Genomic DNA, 18,697 nt, shown 5'->3' with positions numbered 1-18,697 from the left:
TTCACAACAGCCATTTTTTTTCTACTCCCACCAAACAGAGGACAAACTCACCTCCTGCTGCATCCTGCATTTGACGTCTGGCTACTTTCAGGCCAGCGTACTCCGCAGCTGCTGCAACAGCCTGTGCAAAATCTGCATCGGTAAAAAATGATCCATCTGAAGAGCTAACGCTAGACCGCCCGCTTGAGATGTTATCTTCTTCGGAGGCTGAACCCCAGCCATTGATCATGGACCCTGTTACAGAGCTCTCCAAATCCCCAACGCTGGAGGCAGGTGTCTGCTCAAGGCCACGCAAAAGGAGCCTTCTGTTCTGCATCTTGGCAACCTCTACATCTGCCTCATCCTCTTCCTCTTCTGGTGCGTCAGTATCCATATCAGAGACCAAGGGCCCTGAGATATATCCATAGGTATGTGGTGGGGAGATAGGCCTTGGAGGGGGTGGAGGACTCACAGGTTGACGTCTGCATAAAAATACCAGGGTAAGAAGAATTGAAGTCACATAACATAGTCAGAGAAAATAGAAGATTGATGAAAATATTTCTTTTATTTCCCAAGAAGCTTGACTTGAGTTTTTAAATCAACAGAATTTATATTTGAAGGGTTCACAGTTGTTTGGTTTTTTAGTTTTTATTTTTGCTGTAAATCAGAACTGACTGACAGCTATCTAGTTTGAAATCTACACCAAAGAAATCTGATTCTTTAATAGAGTTTCTTTATCAGTGATTTTTATGAAAATTGGCTTATTTTGCATAAAGCTGTTCATTTTTTCCTGAAGCGGTGCATGTATAGCTATGCAACGAGGTGGTTACAGTTCATGTGACTATTTAAAAAAATTATTTGTGCACCCTTGAAAGTATGAGCAAAAGAAGTGTCTGTCTATTGCTCTAGAAGCCTGAAACTATCAATGTCAACAGATGCCTCTATCAAAACAGATTGCTCCATAAACATTATCTTCCCTCCACCCACCCCAGTGATTCAGAAAGATATGAAAAGAGATATTGTTATTTCACTATTTTCTAAATTGGTCTAGGTGATAATGTATAGAAAGAATTCTCTACCGTAACATTAGTTCTAGGTCTTAAGGATACCAAAATGCACATAAATGTATGGGTTAGTTTATTTTGAGCTTAAACCATCAGTAATGGTGTCTCCAGCTTAAAGAGACAAAGTATTAGATATCATTAGATCAACGTTCAGTTTAGTTAATACTTCACTCGGAGGTCGCAGGTATTAACACTGTCAACAGTTTTTCTCACAGGGCCACAGGCATGCTCTGTAATTTGCATTTGTCTGATAGGAAGAAATACGTTCTGCAGCAATGGCTGTACTGTTGGCTTTGCTTACCAGGAATTTCACTGCAGTATGCTTTGCAAAAATTTCCAAAGCAATTTTCCTTCGTCAATTTTTTCCTCTCACCATCCCATTGACAAATGGTTACTCTCATAAATTAAATCTTTTCTTTTGGGGGAGGGGGGGGGGGGGATTTTTAAAATTTTAATAAATGGGCATACTCACTAATTTTGAAAGGAAAATTTAGCAAGGAAAAACCTAATACTTGGTGTCAAGAGCAAGCTGGAACCTCCCTGGACTATATCATCTTGCCACTGGTTTCCACTTGCAGTATTAAGTACTGAATTGAATGAAGAAAAGGTCAGTTAGGGATATATACCCAATAATCATTTAATAGCCCCCAAATCCCAGAAGTCATTGCTGCATGGGAATCTCTACCTGCCTTTGACTAGAGACCTTGCCCAATAAAGTTTTACTGCCTTAATTTACAGCTCTTGTGACAACTGTCCTTGTAATATATTTGCCAGTCTTCCTATTCTCTAGGTTTTGGTATTAGGAGACAGGCAACTGGTTACAAAATACGTTAGGGTTCTTGAAAAATATAGCTTGCCTGCCAACCTTTAAGGATAGGCTAATTGAGAGCAGCTGGTTCATGGGCATACAGAATTAACAATACTTCGTTCACTTTATCTCATGCAGTGGTTCTCGCTTTGACAGTGACATCGTCTCCTATCTCAGTTCTCGCTTTAACATTGACATCATCTGCTATCTCACTAAATCTTTAGCTTTTTCTCTGCTCGTCCACTCTTCCAGAAGAGCACAGATTCCTGTTTCAGTTTGCTATACTTCTAACAAGCTGACTGAACAGAGAAATATTACAGTACACCATCACCACCAGAATCATATTCTAGATGTCTGGTTCTGATCAGAGATTGAGATAATATTCAGCAGAACTACAAGTAAAGCTAATAAAAAGTATGACAAACAGTATTTTAGACATTATTTTCACTATAAAACCACCATTTACAACCCCCCCGAAAACAATACAAAGAAGCACCACTCAGAATATATTCTTAATTGGAAAGTATTGTCACACCATATTCAAAACAGAAACCCCCCTTCCAGAATGGGCTACAGCTGTTGAGCACAGTACATCCAACTCCTAAACAGCAATGCCATGGGTCATATCAACGTCATTAGATGGAAAAGGTAGTCAGCCAAGCCTTACAAATGAAGTAAATAGAATTATGTGAATGTTTCTGAACTGATGAGATGGATGTAGCAAAAAGAAAAGCAACAATGTTTGAAAGAGTAAGATAAAAAAGAAAAAATTAGTTACTAACAATTCTAAGACTTTCAGCAAATCTAGATTTCACCATTGTAGGAAGAACAAAACAAATATACATTCTGTTTTTTCAGTCTACTCAATGAGTAAGCTGTACGCCCTAGGAGCTTAAACCAGAACATCCTTCCAGACACTTCTGCCACTATTTTTGATGACATTCATGGTGACTAGCCATGACTCTTTGCGTTGAGCAAACCTTCTACTTTCCAGGCAGCTGCTGGCTGGTTATGCATGTTTGCATACATCTGCTCCAACACCTACTCCATTCTGTATGTCAGTATGCATCTCCCACTCTCCAGAACATGGTAGCTGCGGTTCTGCAAAGTCACTCACAACACATCGCTCACTTAGCATTTCCCTTTTCCATTAGCGTCCAGCTAGTTTAACCTCTAAATAACCCAGAAAACTTAAGTGATTAAAATGAACACCTCTGTCCCCTGACATATCGGGGCCAATGGAAATTACAGGAAAATATTATTAGCCACCCACTAATAAAAAAGAGTGATTTTAAAGATTCAGGAAGATAGAGGAAGACAAAAAGATACACAGTACAAGAAGTGTTACCATAAAGAATAAAGAAAACAAAACAAGGCAGACCCAGTAGAAGTGGGGAGCAAAAGTAAAAGCAGATATAGCTTACTTAAAAAAGAATATCATAAAAATGAACTAACTTTTCAAAAAACATTCTGGAAAATACATCCATAAATGTCCAGTAAGCTATATTAATAAAATCAAAGTTCTACAGTCTACTCGGCAAGATCAAATTCATTTCATCACAATAGGTCTGCATTTCACTAAAAATAAAAAGTATGACTAGAATATTGCAGGTAAGTTTGTATATTTGTGGTAACAAATGTGCCTTCTTAACAAAAAGCAAGACAAGTAAGTATCATACACAAAAAGCCTCATTCAGAATTCACTGTTTTATGGAAGAGAAACTGTGAGAGTGTATATGCAAAATAGTTTGTACTAAAAGCAACTCAGAGAATAAACAACATTTCCCTGTAACAAATCTATCTTTATTAATGTTGGTCATTCCTTTAAATAAGGGTAGGTGGAAATGTTCAGAAAATTTTGCAAGCAATAATTTTCTGTATTAGGATTTATGAGAGGAGGAAAATCTATAGGTTATATAAATTATATATTTATATATATTCATACATATTGGTGACAAGTTAATTGCACAGTTACTGTGAAATAATGCATGCTATTTTATGGTAATAATGCAGTAAATCTATTGGAAACAATGGAACTGTAATTATATGGTAAGCTGTGTTAACGATACCACTTTAATATCCTGATGACTGTGAATCTAACTTATGTCAGCATCGTATGCACCGTAAAGTGATATACTGCATTCCTTTCCAGGGTATAATATTAAAGCAACATAATTACATATTTCTTAGGTTACAAATAGTTATAGTGTCCTGGATTAGAAGTTAAATATTAACAGAATAAACATCATGGAGAAAATCTTGGCCTCACTGAATTCAACAGGAATTTTCAGTGGGGCCAGGATGCCTTTCGTCATATCATAGAATCACAGAATCATCGAATGCTTTGGGTTGGAAGGGACCTTGAGAGATCATCGAGCCCAACCCCCCCGCAGTATCTCTCTTGCTACATTTGCATTGACACACCTCCGGTCAGGTTGGTGTTGTACGTGTCCCAGATCCTCCTGACAGTCCTGTAACATGGGCTGGAGTTCTTCCTGGGGAGAGGGGGTGAGAGTGGCAGTTGACTGATGGCTATAGGAGACAGCGGCTGGAGAGGAAGCTGCTCCTCGGACAGGTGGAGTAGGACCTCGTTCATCTTCTTCCTCTTCCTCTAGCTCATCCTGCTGCAGATACATCCTTGCAGGTGGGACAGGACAAGGAATTTCTTGGTCATAGCTAAAATTAATTTTTTAAGAAAATAAGGACTTGAATTTTTACTGTGTAATTAACGTATTTGATACATGTATAAATAGCCCAGAAAAAAAAAAATCATTGTTATATGTGCTCTTGAAAACAGCTTAGTAAGGATGTACTGAGTGGATGTACACCTCTGTCAGTAAGTGATCTCTAAATAGCCACACTACAGCTAGATGAGGAGCACCAGAATGGTGCTGAAGGAAAGTCTCGCTGCCAGCTTGTAGGGCAAATTACAGTTCAGTTAACTAGTGATTGAAGTGAGAAATAGAAGATGTATTCATTTTTCTTACCTTTCATCTACTGAAAGACTGTACTCTTCACTATTGCTATGGGGAGGTGGATGTGCTGGAGGGGGTGGAAGAAGATCTGCCCAGTTCATGCCAGCTTGCTTGGGAGCCTTTGGGGTCCGAGCACCCTTCTTGTGCCCTTGACTCCCTGTGAATAAAAAGCAGTACATACTTGTAATGCTTTTAAGTATCTCCTCACAGCTAGCTTCGAAAACCAAAATAACCATAGTCCCTCCCAGGTCCTCTTGAATTCTCTGGGAATTTACTGTTGTGCTCAGTTGGAATAAACTGGCATTCCTCCTTTTTACACCAGTTTGTAACTGTAGCTTCTTTGTAGAATTACTCTATATTTTAAGCAGTTGAATTTAACCAGAAACTTTACATAGCATGGAAAAAAGCACACGGGATACAAAACGTGAATTGTTAATAAATAGTCAAAATGCGATAAAACCATAAATGAATTTTACAAGCAATGTCATTAAGAGTGAGCTTCCTACTTCTATTAATTACATTATAGATTATCATCCAAAACAAATGAGCTGTAGATGTATTTTCTAAAGTGCCTTTATACTATTTAATTGCTGGAACCTAAAATACAATATGATACAGATATGATCTATTAAAGTTCCACCGTTGCATTAAGTCACTGAATATATGTAATTTGTACTTGTCCACTGAAACGTTTTAGGCACAATGAAATTGCTAGTTTTAGTCTAAATGGCAGGTGCAGTTGAAAATAATTGCTAGAAGAACTAAAATAACAGAAGAAAGAAGATCGATGAAGTATGGCACAAATGTTTTCAACTACTATTACTGGGAATTTATAGCTCATAATAGAACAATGCAGCTGCAACAGTTCCAATAACTTTGAATAAGACCAATTATTCAGGTGGTCTTGAATTTTAACTTTGGACATGGCTATGATCAGAACTGACTCTACCATTATTCCTTGTTGTTGTGCTGGTTTTGACTGGGGTAGAGTTAATTTTCTTCATAGTAGCTAGCATGGGACTATGGTTTGGATTTGTGCTGAAAACAGGGTTGATAACACAGGGACGTTTTAGTTACTGCTGAGCAGTGCTTACACAGAGTCAAGGCCTTTTCTGCTCCTCACCCCACCCCACCAGCGAGCAGACTGAGGGTGCACAAGAAGCTGGGAGGGGACACAGCTGGGAAAGCTGACCCCAACTGACCAAAGGCATATTCTATACCATATGTCATCATGCTCAGCATATAAAGCTGGGGGAAGAAGGAGGAAGTGGGGGGACATTCAGAGTGATGGCGTTTGTCTTCCCAAGTAACTGTTATGTGTGATGGAGCACTGCTTTCCTGGAGATGGCTGAATGCCTGCCTGCCCATGGGAAGTAGTGAATGAATTCCTTGTTTTGCCTGGCTTGCGTGTGTGGCTTTTGCTTTCCCTATTAAACTGTCTTTACTTCAACCCATGAGTTTTCTCACTTTTACTCTTCCGATTCTCTCCCCCATCCCATCGGGGGGCAGTGTGCGAGCAGCTGGGTGGTGCTTAGTTACTGGCTGGGGTTAAATCACGACAGGTATACATTTTTATCCTTCTTTGTTATTGTTACTTCTTTAGTTGTAGATAAAGTCACTGTATTTTTGAGTTTTACGATCCTTCACATTTCTCTCCAACTGAGGCATGGCTTTATATTACCATAGTTAAGCCTTATACACGTGATTAAATACGTTGCAGTGAGATTTAGGAAGCTTGTTTTTCTCACTTCTGCCGTCTCAGATTTTCCATTCTTATGGACAGTAGTTCTGCTTATTATTGTCCCACATTAGCTGCCAGATACAAATATGTTTTAGCTATGTACAATTATTTTTCTGGTATCTCAGTATGTCAAGCAAACCCTAACTATCCCAAGGCAACCATCATCTGCATTCTCTACCCTAAGCAACATGATATATACTAGGTTCAGCACAATTAATTTATTACTCTGGTCACCTTGCTTCATTCCTGCTGGAGTCCTTGGTACAGGACTATAAATTGTTAGCCTTATGAATAACCATAATAGGTGTCAGCATGGAGAATACCACCTTCTCCTTTTTAATTTGCATGGGTTCATACCCCTGAGATGTTTCACGCTGAATTTCAGTTCTTAAAGTCATTGAGCACAGGCTAAGCACCACATCATGATGTTATAGACCTGGGAACGGGCAAAAGGCTGGCTCCCAGAAGAACACTCCAGAGCAGCTGGGAGAATCAGGAGTCGTGCTTATCTCACCCCAGCCACTGAGAATTCAGGTCACCCAGAGGCACAGTAGGCTCATCTACAGGTTTATGCCTCTGCTGTGCCTCAGTCACAATCAGTCAAGATGGAGCACAGGTTAGGATTAAGGCAACCAGACTATCAAAGGCAACAGCTGAACAAAAGGTGGAAAGGCAAGTCTTCATCTTGATTAGTAGATGTAAAGTCCAGGGTGCTGGTGACTGTGACCATAACTCACCCTATAATTGGCTTGATGTAACTAAACGTAGGCTAAGTATCAGACTTACAGTAAAACCCCAAACCAAGCCTACGCATAGTTTCTGGTTTAGCTCTGAACATTTCACACACCACTACCAGAAATCAAAGCTGAAAGTGAACAGGTTATACCGTAAAGAGAAGCAATATCTTTTGAATCAAACCATGTTCTGTGGTTCCAAAGCACAGCGTGCAATTTCAGTGCCCTGGTCAGCATTCTACAGCATAAAAAGCTGTTTTGTTTCAAGATTCTTACAAAGGACTTTTAGGTATTTTGCACAGGAGATACCGATGAGAAAGAAAATTTAACTGTAATTATCTACTGTCTATATTTGAATGATGTACAAGAATAGTTTTCATATATAGCCACTGAAATCTATAAAAATTTTATGTATGCATGCATGCTTTTTTACTCAGTAACATGCATGGGTTTGATTTTAAAAATGAAAAATTTCTTAAAGCAGTTCTGTTAGGTACGACTAAAACGTTCTGGTATCTTGACCCTGTTCATGAATAAAGTTGTCTTGGGCAAGTAGACACAAAAAGATGGCAGAGAAGTCAGTAAAGTACCAGAAAGGTAATACATAAATGAAAATCCTCTTTTTTGTGACAGCTGAAAAGGAATTTCTATGACTTGCCCATCTGGAGGCCATAACATTAACCAGTAGGGCATTAACATTAGGAAATCCAACTTCTATTTGATTTCATGATTTTCACAATTTTGGACAATCCAATCAATTACTTAATTGACATTTAGATGGCACTAAGCAATCATGAGGATGCAACAGAAACATAGGCACCTCCTGGGCCAGTTTTTACGCTGTTTAACATCCCTGTGCTGTATTACTGTCAGTGGGTCCCCCCCTACCATCCCTTCTGTAAGCCCAGTAACTAGTGCTAACTACAGCTAGAGTGTCCAAACACCAAAAAACCCAAGGTTTGGAAAACACTGTAAATACTCACCAGATGTACTACTGCCTCTGTCCGAGCTGTTGTAGGATCCACCTGTATTCTGGTCGTATGACTGGTTGTATGGAATAGTTGGAGCAATGTTGTCATTTACCCGGTAATCTGCAAGTTTAATAGTATAGTTAATGCCACCCTTCAGAAACACATCTACTTTTATATACCCGCTTTATAACACAAAGTAAGATCTCCTGAAAATAGTGAGGAAGAAATAAATTCATTTTTTGAAAGGAAAATCATCCTGTAATCACGTTTTATTTTTATCTTCTCTCTAATTGTAAGTTTAAGGAAAACCATGGGAACTTAGTAGCTCCACAGCAAAAATGAAGTAAAATGAAGTCCTATGCACAGGGTTGTCCCAATGCCTCTGCAAGGATTAAGTCTCAGTGTCTCAATATACGACCTGTGTAAGCATTTTGCATCGCACAGACCTTGATTGATTTTCCATGGTCTCTGCTTAATTTATGCATGCAGGGCAGCCAATGGACTGTGGTAGCTACTTTTTGTATTCCAAAGGTGACAAACCCAGGTAGGAGTCAGCCCTGCATAACAAGGGCTGAATGGTCTGCTGGAGCAACAATGCAGCTCCACTGAATCTGGTTTACAACAGAAGACTTCTTTGTTCAATGCCTGCTGGCTCCAAGAAGATTTCTATTTACATTGGGTCATGCAGATTCTAGCTACAGGCAGGGTGGTTTTTTGCTTATGGCTATTACCGTAACTTCCTTCTGCAGTTCCAAAGCACTGGATATACATATGTTACTTTTAAATCTAGATTTGGCAACCAGATCTGTAAAACTTTATCAGAAGTAAAATACTCATCTGACAAAACAGTACTCTCATGCCAAAAGGGAATTATAATTTACAGAGAACAGAAAGGAGCTGAGTTACTCTTCATACAGCAAATAAAACTGCGTCATAAACAGAAGCACTGGACATAAAGTAGTGACAAAGAAGCACAGCATGTAACTTATCAAAATGGTTATTTCCCATCACAAAAGCTATAGGTATAATTGTCAGCAAGATGGTTTTGACTTAGGAAATGAGAAAACCAAGATCAGAATATTGACTCATAAAATAGCAAATCAAAACAAAAATAAACAAAACTAAGAATCCAGTCCCCATCTGCTGCAGAAATGATTGTGATAATGTAAGCATGGGAAAAAGAACAAAATGATAAATTCCACACCAGAGTGTATTCTGTAATAGTTTCTCAGCCTAGTTGCATTCCAGAGACCACGCTGAAGCCCTACATACCGCATATGTTTACACAGAGGATAAACAGTAAATCAACGCTCTGAAATATGTATATATGACTGTCAGCAGACAATGCTTTAAAGGGGGCCTTTCCACACTACAATATGCTGGAGAATATGCAGCTGTAATATACACAGTTTGAAAGATGCAGTATCTTCCAGGGCATAAAAACCAAACACGTTTTAATTCCAAAACAGATATGTAATACACAGCTCATGAAAGAAAACATAATTACAAAAAAAATACAGCTTTCACCCTCTAGTAAGGAGCCACAAAAATTGAATTTTCTTTTGACATGTTTATGTCAAGGGAAGTTGTCACATTTTATATTGCCCTTTGAACTCTTCTGTGAGTAGATGGGTCCGGTAGAGAAATCAACATTCCTGTAATGAAATGTGTTTACTGGATAACTTATCACTATGCGATCACTTGAGTTACAACAATCCATGCAAAAAGTTCCAAGTTAGAATGGGTCCAGTTCCTAGGGATACTGTTTTGCAAATCAGGTTATTAAAAGAGGTTGCATGGTAGCCTGGAGGACTAGCAAGAAATCACATACCTATTTCTTCCAACTCCCACACATTATATTAAAGAAACATGCCCTCAAGGCCACAAAAGTACATTCTGATGTTTCCCGTTAACACTGAAATCAATTTATTTTTAGCTTCTGGATCCACAGACTTCAGTCAGGGTAACAAAGGAATTTAGTTTCCAAAACCGTGTGCTGTAGCATTGCCTCTCAATATGTGAATCGAAGGCTTGCTAGGAACAAGTCTAAAATGAATTGGATCACTCCATTTGTGTCCCTAGTGTACAACACAATACAATTTTACAGAGTTTGATATGCAAAATGTCATTCGTTTACATGAACATGTAGATTTAATTAGTCTCCATCCACGACTGGGAAGAGTGGGTTGACCTATTTAAAATTTAAGGTAGAGTATAATGCGACTACCATGCATCTGGCTTATGAATAAAATATCTGGCCTCTGTCCTAACCAATCCCTTAACTACTATTAAATTTAAATTAATCTAAAATCCATAGGAAATGTATTTAACTCTTTTCTAAAGATACAGCTTGTTATTTGTTGTAATAAATTAAATATCTGAAGGTTATTGTGGTGCTAATTAACTTTCTGACACTGCTAACTGTGGATTTCTAAATCTAAAGAGGGAGACGTCTAAAAGCACCACAGAAGTGTGTAATTGCTAAACCTGAAAGATTTAGACTCCCAGCACCAGAAGGTCAAAACTCCTCTGATGCCTAAAGAGGAGAAACAAGCTAAAAGCTCTTCACCTTTGTTTAATTTGTTTTGCTCCATAATGTTGTACTGTATGGGTGCAACCTCTTGCTTTTGCTGAACAGAGGGTTTCCAGTGTTTCTCATTCGTATCCCCGCTGCCACTGTTAACATTATTGCTGATATTTGACTGGATGAGTTGAGTGGTGGCATAAGGAGTGGGCTGCCCAGGCTGGCTGACAAATCTTCCGTCCTTTAGATTTGGACTATTGAAGGTTTTCATCTCATTGATTTTGTTGCTGAGGTCCACGTCACCATATACAGTTGACTCAGGCAACATCAGGTTTGTTTGCTTGTTGTCCAGCTGATTGTTGTAATTTGCTATACAATCGGCTAACCACAGAGGAAAGAAAAAAGAAAAGGTCATTCTGTTCGCTTACACCATACTTTCAATGAAATTCCCTTTAAAAATTTTTTAGTGCATAACTATATGGCTTGCATCCATGAAGCAAAGATACTGTAATTAACTAAATAATTTATAGAATATTATCTACCTTATAAGCTACTGCTTCAAAAGTAGTGTTCACTGTTTTGATTCACTGTAAATTCAGACCTTCTGAATTGTATCTACAATGACTTACCTTGCTGGGCTTTTTCTACAGTGGCCATATAAAGATTCTCATTTTTCGACATTATTCTCAGAGCAGTACAGATACCCAATCAATAACTGTGATTAAAATAATTTGCATTGAATGGAAAAATCAACCAAAACTTAATAGTGGGAATAACTAAACATGACAGTCATCTCATGTCTTCTCAACAGCATTTAGACTTTCTTGTACTTGTCATAAGAAACAGAGATACAACAGATTTTTATAAAACAGACTGAAAAATGATTACACATAACAGAATTAAAGAGAAACAGTACAACGTGAAAGGTAACTCAGTACCCAGTAGCAAGTCTTTATTTGATCATCGTTTCCTTGTACAATCTTATAATTTGGTTTGAAACATAAAGACAGGAAAGCAATCTGGAATTTTTGCTCATTTTTAGTTGCTTTGGATATTGCAAATTTAATAATACCAGAGTAATACTGTTGTCCTGTATGCTAAATTTATATCATATAGACGGCATGAATTCATTCTTCTAACAGTTATTGCATTATGAGATCACCACTTATTGCATAGAGTAAATTAGACATGTACTGATGCTCTGGCCACTACTGTGTGAACCAGGTGCGCCTGCCTTTCCATGTTCTCTTGCCTCTGCATGATAGCAGCTCCACACACTTTTTTCCCCTCTCCATATCCAGTCCACTGGAAGAATACTGAATGGAATAACACCGTCTGTGGGTCAGCAGTTAGAAGGCTTAGTGAAACCAGTATTCAATCATCATTAAGCAAAAATTCTCATTTGCCAGCTGATTAATGCATCAATAATTACATAACAATCACCAGGAAGATAGTATTCCTCTTTTAAAAGATGTGGTATTTATGCTAATGAGTTTGATTCAAAACCTGAAGTCCCTTACCTGTGGCCACAATTAATTTACTGGAGAGGGTAGCAAGTAAAACTAAATACAGAATTCAGGATTTGACCATTATAAGAAATGAAATAACTACTAAATATAGAGGATGTTAAATTTCAAAAGTATTCCCCAATATGTACATCTTTTTTGAGAAATATTTCCTGAAAAAGAGAAGTAAAATTCTACTTGAGGAAGGAAACCACTGATCCACATTTTCAGTGATTAAGGAACAGTATCAGAACATGCCACATAAAACTTATCATTGTACATTTCATGCCCCCCAGCTTGTGTTTTTTGAAGGTTTTACTGTTTGAAATATTCTTCTTTCATATGTGAGCTGTTATTTATTGCTTTACAGTCTTCAACTTCTTGATTTCTACTTTTAATATATTTTCATTTCTGCTTTTTCTCTCACCTACTGAAACCATGCTAGTCTTTCCTCCTTTCCAAGTCTATTGTATTATACAGGGCAATTATATATCCAGCATATTCTTTATTCATAATGCCTCATGCTTTGCTATAATATCCATGCAGAGTCACTTATAACATATTTTTGCCTCCTTCCATTTTCAGCTACATCTGATTTGTGTGTAGGGCAATATAATCGATACAGTATATGCAGTAGGTACATTTTTTTTACACAGACGCATTAGAATTCCTCATACAAAGTACTTAAACAAAACCGGTTTACCTATATCACAGAAGATTTATTCTGTCAGATTTTTTTATAGCATCCACTTTTAGAACAACCCGTTCCCATTCTGTAGACTTGGAAGACAGTGCTATACTCAAAAGAAATTAAAAATGCACAGTTACTTAGCATATTCACAGCTACAGAGGGGATATCCAACTCTGCTGCTTCAGAGCATAAGCCAAGCCCAAGCTGACCATAATTAAGAAAACTTGCCAGATTTTTGAGGACAGAAGAGACCACTATAAGCATCTTGTCTGACCCTCAAGCTCATAAGCTCTACTTGAAAGGAAGTAGGAAGGAATCACTTTGCAACACAACCAAGCTTAATATAAAAGCTAAATTGAGAAAGAATCCACTGCACCTCACGACAAGATGTTGTAACTTTATAACCCGCAAAAATGTGCATTTTCTTCCTTTTCTGAATTTGTTAAGTTTCAGTTACTAGAACTTGGTATGTCTGTACTTGCCACAATAAAGTATCTCTGTATCAGAAACATTTTTACATAGGTATTTGTGGACGTGATATCCTCAGGCAGGGTAAGATACAAGTCTCTAATGTTAAAATCTCTCACCTTCCTCTGAAACACCTGGCACTGATCACTGTCAGACAGCATATTGCAGGAGATGAATTACCACCATCACATTATGACTGGTTTCACATTAATTACAGGAGGTAATGCTGTTTTGCACTTATGCAACTTCACTACAGGTAATCATGCTCCCTCTCTGAAATGCTGGGAAACGCTACTAGCAAAGATCAGCTAGAGATGCTGGTAGTGGAAAAGACTTGTTTTCATTCCTCACCAGTAACAGAAACCAGGTTAAACCAAAAGGAACCTAAGGTCCATTGAAAACAAAATGTGCAACATTTAGTACTTCCAGATATATTTCCCCAACCGTGTTCCCATGGAATTCACGAGGTTTTCTTCAAGAGCACTCTGAGTCCTGCCCAAGTTCCCAGGAACTACCACTTAACCTAACATTTCATAATTGCTTTTAGAGTGTGAAGTTAACTTTTTTATCCACATGCCCTAAACAGAAAACCAGCTATCCAATTTTGTACAGAATGGCACCCCAAGGGAGGTTTTGAACGTGCCAAAGTAGACTGACTGCTTTGCAAGTACTGTGGCAATATTTTATTTCTTGCTTCCCATCACACCTAAACCAGAAGAAAAATCTCACTAGTGTGTTTTGGTGCTTCTCCATCCAAGCAGCAAGGATGTATAGAACAACCTAAAAATGACCTTATCCGCTTTTTTTCAGATGCTGAAACATACCAGTTCAGCGTGACTTTTGGTAACCACTACTGAACTTTGCAGGGGCTCCTTCAGCCTACAGCTTGCTACAACTATCCAAATGGGACTGAAAAAAGGGATCCAAGAAGGGACTGAAAGCATAAGCATGACAGAGAGGAGAAACTATATTGTCTAAATGCATTGGAAATAAAAAACCCCACCCAAACACCAAATACATACACTCTCTCAGGTATTGGAAGTATATACTCTGTAAAGAAGATTCATTAACAAGATAGAAACATATCTAACCTGGTCGACTGTATGTCGTAAGGTTGCTATCACTGTTTCCGTTGCCAGAGGTGCAGCAGTTGATGGAGCAGTCATTGTGATTGTTCCCTGTGTTAGGCCAAGTATCTGCTAGCCATGGCTGAGTGGCTGGTTCACTGATGTTTAGGAGTCCTGGCCTTTAAAAACAAAGCTTAGTCATTTCAAAAATTAAACAAAAGCTTTTTCACATTGCAATTATATTCTTCTCAAAAGGCTAGATATTACAAAACAATATCACATATTTAAAGGCTTGAGCATTGGAAAATATGGCTTGATTCAATTATTTAATGGTTTCTAGTCTCCTGCATAACCTGTTCCTTGGTAAGACGCTCTGAAGTGAACAGCCAAGGACAGTATCAGTTCAGTTTGCTGGACTACACATATATGTTTGTGTGCAACCTTTAACTGTCACTTTGGTTTTGTTTTGCTTTTTTCTGGGAAGGTTGCATTTTTATTTTTCTGCCCCTCTCCCTTTCTTAAAGAAAGCAAGGTAAAAAAGGGGAAATTGGCAACTCAAACAAAAAAATTCATGCATGGAAGTGAGACAGATATGCAGAAATAAGAGCCAAGTTTGGATGTGAATAGTCCCAAATTCTTGGTGATTTCTGAAGCCAAGTTCTCCTCACCATCAGATAGTACTACTGTAGCGGATCAAGGAGAACAGCAGACTACAGAAACTGCTGTAGCTTGGGAGTATTTGGATCTCACTAAGCATACCGAGTGTGCGATACGTCTTTGTTAATGAGTAAGCTGCTCACTTAATCTTTATGTGGGTGGAACAGCAGCAGCTCCTAAGCAAGTTTAAAGTAACTGGGAATACTGAACACCTTTAAAGCTATCCAGATATCAATTCTGCATATTGGCTGCATTTGGAATTAAGCGTAGTTAATTCTGCCATCAGCAGAAAGAAATAGCATTCCTTGGCTTCCAAGTTGCTGAATTTTTCTAGTGAGTGTGAAAGATGCTCCGATGAATGTTTTGCAGAATCTTTCGTGCCTCTTCAGTTTTCACACTAATAGTGCAATGGCATGTTATAAAGTCCCACAGAAGTAGCATCCCCTAACAACTTAAAATTGCCTTTGATAACTAAGGTGCTTTCAAAAATAAGTAATTTTAGCCACTGTTATATCAAAAAAAGGGAACGTAGTCTCTTTTCTTACAGGATTTAACGGGCAACTTTCCATTTGAAATAGTGCAAAAACTAGTTTCCACAATATTAGATGTGATGGTCTTCAAAAATAAAATATGCTAATCCTCTTAAACTGCAAGTTGAGAATACAAACTGCATGCAGTTAGCTGTGGGGGATACAGTCTGTCAGTGCTGCAGGCTTAAGTCATAGTCTTAGAATGACATTTAAAAGATCTATACGTACATGTGTATACATATTTCTGTACTGGATATGCCATCTGACAATTTAACATAGGAGGTGATGAGGCTTGACTTACTGTCAGGCTAACAAACCAGCCAATACACATGCACTAAACAAGTATTTTCTGTAAATCTGAAATAAATGTACAGCTAGGTAGTCCTGTGAGCAGGCCAGCTGATTTGAAATACCCTGCTTCTTTCCCTACCACTCTGTTCTTACAATGAAACTACACCTCACGGCATTTGGAGAAGACAAAGCCTTCCGGAATGTTTCAGCACTTTCAAGGCCTGTGTACTGGATTTTTGGATAGAGAGTGAAAGGTCCTTTGCTTCTAAAATTCACTTGCATTCACATCTGCTGTCACGTAAGAAATGTGGTGTGAGGTATGTGAGTAGATGAAAACTCCACTGATTGGAGCCATTTAGGTGGAACAGTAGGCAAGAGATGTTTGCATTACAGCTCCATAGCCTGGTGATGATCGGAGATCTTCATTTTGAAAGATCTTTAACCTTTGCAGAAAATTCCTAGAATCCTTGAAATTACTGTACTGGGTCTGGGGTGGGGGGTGGACTGAGCAAGCAGATGTGTGGGTGCCTGGCTGCTGGCTGGAGTCAATCCACCACAATTATCATTACTTGAATCCTGTCTAGAAAAGGGATTGCCACAGACATGGGTATTTTTTCAGCATCGCAGAAGTAGGGATACGTTGAAACATATCACTGTGACATTTGAATTCTGAATAATGCTTTAACATGCTCACATAACTGCACTTGGCAAATATGCTAAACCTCTCAAAAACATTGCAGATATAATTTAAGGAAGTGAAAACCTTAAGTTTGGAAATCAGAGTAAAGGTTTCATGTGTAAAAATAACTGGTTTTTTAATATTGCAGAAGTATATTTCATATTCTACAAAACACAATACAACATAGTCTGTAAATGCTATATATGCAAATGAACAAAAGAAGCATAGATGTTAGCACCTTGAATCAATTACACTGCTAGATTGTGGCACTGATCCTTAAAACTAGGACAGTAAAAAATGATGCTGCTTCTGTAGCAGCACCAAAATGACTGTATATGATGTAGACAGTTCTGGGTTCATTTCTGTCCTCTGACTCTGTAAGTGTGCTTTGTCTAGCTTGTGCTATGGGAAGAGCGAGAAAGCACAGTGGCACAAAGAACACAAAGGATGTTAACTGTGTATCTTTTTGAACATTCTTGTCAGGGAAAGAGAGGGTTCATCTCTGTTCTCTCTTATTTTCTCACTACCCTGGGGTGAAGGCAGCAACCCAGTGATTTACAGATTTGTCCATTCAGAAATCACACTGTAACTGTTCTAGAGGTTTTCCTCCATGGTTTTATGGCTATGACAACACAGCAGCATACAGTGCTGGACAGAGATATCTGCAACTGTTCTTAATGTGCCAGGTTCAGCAGCAGCAGAGTAGCCTCGCCTCTGCACAGCATTCAAGTAGACTGGGAATGTTTAATTTTATGCCTCATGTTTACCATTACCAAAGCTTTGTATGGTCTTGCAAATTAGGAATCGCAAGATGCCACTTGTGAAACAGGAATTGATATAGGAATTTATTGTCCAGCTGGTCTCTGAGATTTTAGAGTTTGTTTCAGCATCATGCCAAATCTTTAACTGACATGCTTATAAAAAAGGCATGCTTGAATGTGACCTGGGGGGTGGGGGTGGGAAGGTGTGCTACTAAAGTGACACTGCTCTGACCTGCCTTTTTGCTAAAACCTTTATTTTGCCTCCTGAAGAAAACTCCACCTCTACACAGGAAATGTAAATTACTGTTTGTCCACTGCCATTCATTAAGTGTAAACCCAGTAAACGTGTTTTAGCTAAATCCTCAGTCTGGAGTGAGCTAGGTTCTCAAAGCAGGGGGCTTTAAATTTAAAGCCTACCTGTTTCCCTCTCCTTCAGTGCCCTGCCTCTTGCAAGAGATGCTTTAACTGTTTTGCATTCAGAGCAATATTTTTTTCTTAAAAAGTCACCTTATAAGCCGTTTATGTCTTCAGCAATTTTTTCCAATAAACGTTTTCTTTCTTTGTAATATTTGTGAACCAGCCATATTTCTTAATCTTCATAAATGCCATGACTTAATTACTTTTACTCCCTTGATCAGCTGGTAAGCCAGGTCGTTATTTTGAAGTTAAAGTGCTCCCTCTGCTGCTCATTTTTTGAGATGCAGTTTTTGCAGGTGAACAAAGCTGAAAATACAACTCATTCTTTGGAAATCAACCTAAAAATTCAAACCATATATCCTTCTTCTAAACAGGAAAACATATGGTCAAAATATATAAATTAACATAATAAATTAAAACATATCGTTGCAAGTGATTATTCTGCTATCACTTACAAGGACAATTGCAGTCCTAGCATCCTTAAATTTAGTAGCACACAATTTATAGCTTTAAAAATAAAGCACATAATTACCTGCCTCCACTGCTTACGGCCTCTCCTCCTCTCTGATACGTTACTGAAATAGTTAAGATAAAAAAAGGAAATAATTTAAAAATCACTCCTTAAATTACTCCTTAAATAGCAGTATTAAATTTGCCTTTGTTTCATTTTAGCTAAGACAATAAACGTGCATTGTTTATATATTAATTCTGAGTCTCATTCTATTCTGAGTCTCATTCTGCAAGCCATTCCTTCAAATGCGAGTTTATACATAATACTTGTGTTGCTTGATAACTGCTAGTCTTAGCTCCAACAAAGTTTTATATTTCAGTTCTG

At 38.2% G+C, this 18,697-nt stretch overlaps 1 protein-coding gene across 1 annotated transcript in view; it reads right to left on the bottom strand.

Moving 5' to 3' along the window:
- ROBO1 (roundabout guidance receptor 1) overlaps window positions 1-18,697 on the bottom strand; it is a 544,983-nt gene that overhangs the window by 12,504 nt on the left and 513,782 nt on the right. The window contains exons 21-27 of the mRNA XM_075712575.1: window positions 18,395-18,437; window positions 14,552-14,706; window positions 10,842-11,177; window positions 8,285-8,392; window positions 4,839-4,983; window positions 4,276-4,527; window positions 52-461 (exon numbers count right to left, since the gene is read on the bottom strand). Of these exons, the coding sequence (XP_075568690.1) occupies window positions 52-461; window positions 4,276-4,527; window positions 4,839-4,983; window positions 8,285-8,392; window positions 10,842-11,177; window positions 14,552-14,706; window positions 18,395-18,437 (1,449 nt within the window). The remainder of the gene's footprint in view (window positions 1-51; window positions 462-4,275; window positions 4,528-4,838; window positions 4,984-8,284; window positions 8,393-10,841; window positions 11,178-14,551; window positions 14,707-18,394; window positions 18,438-18,697) is intronic.

Source organism: Pelecanus crispus, chromosome 1 (assembly GCF_030463565.1).
Source record: "Pelecanus crispus isolate bPelCri1 chromosome 1, bPelCri1.pri, whole genome shotgun sequence".
Lineage (NCBI taxonomy): Eukaryota > Metazoa > Chordata > Aves > Pelecaniformes > Pelecanidae > Pelecanus > Pelecanus crispus.
This window is presented reverse-complemented; position numbering and strand designations above follow the sequence as displayed.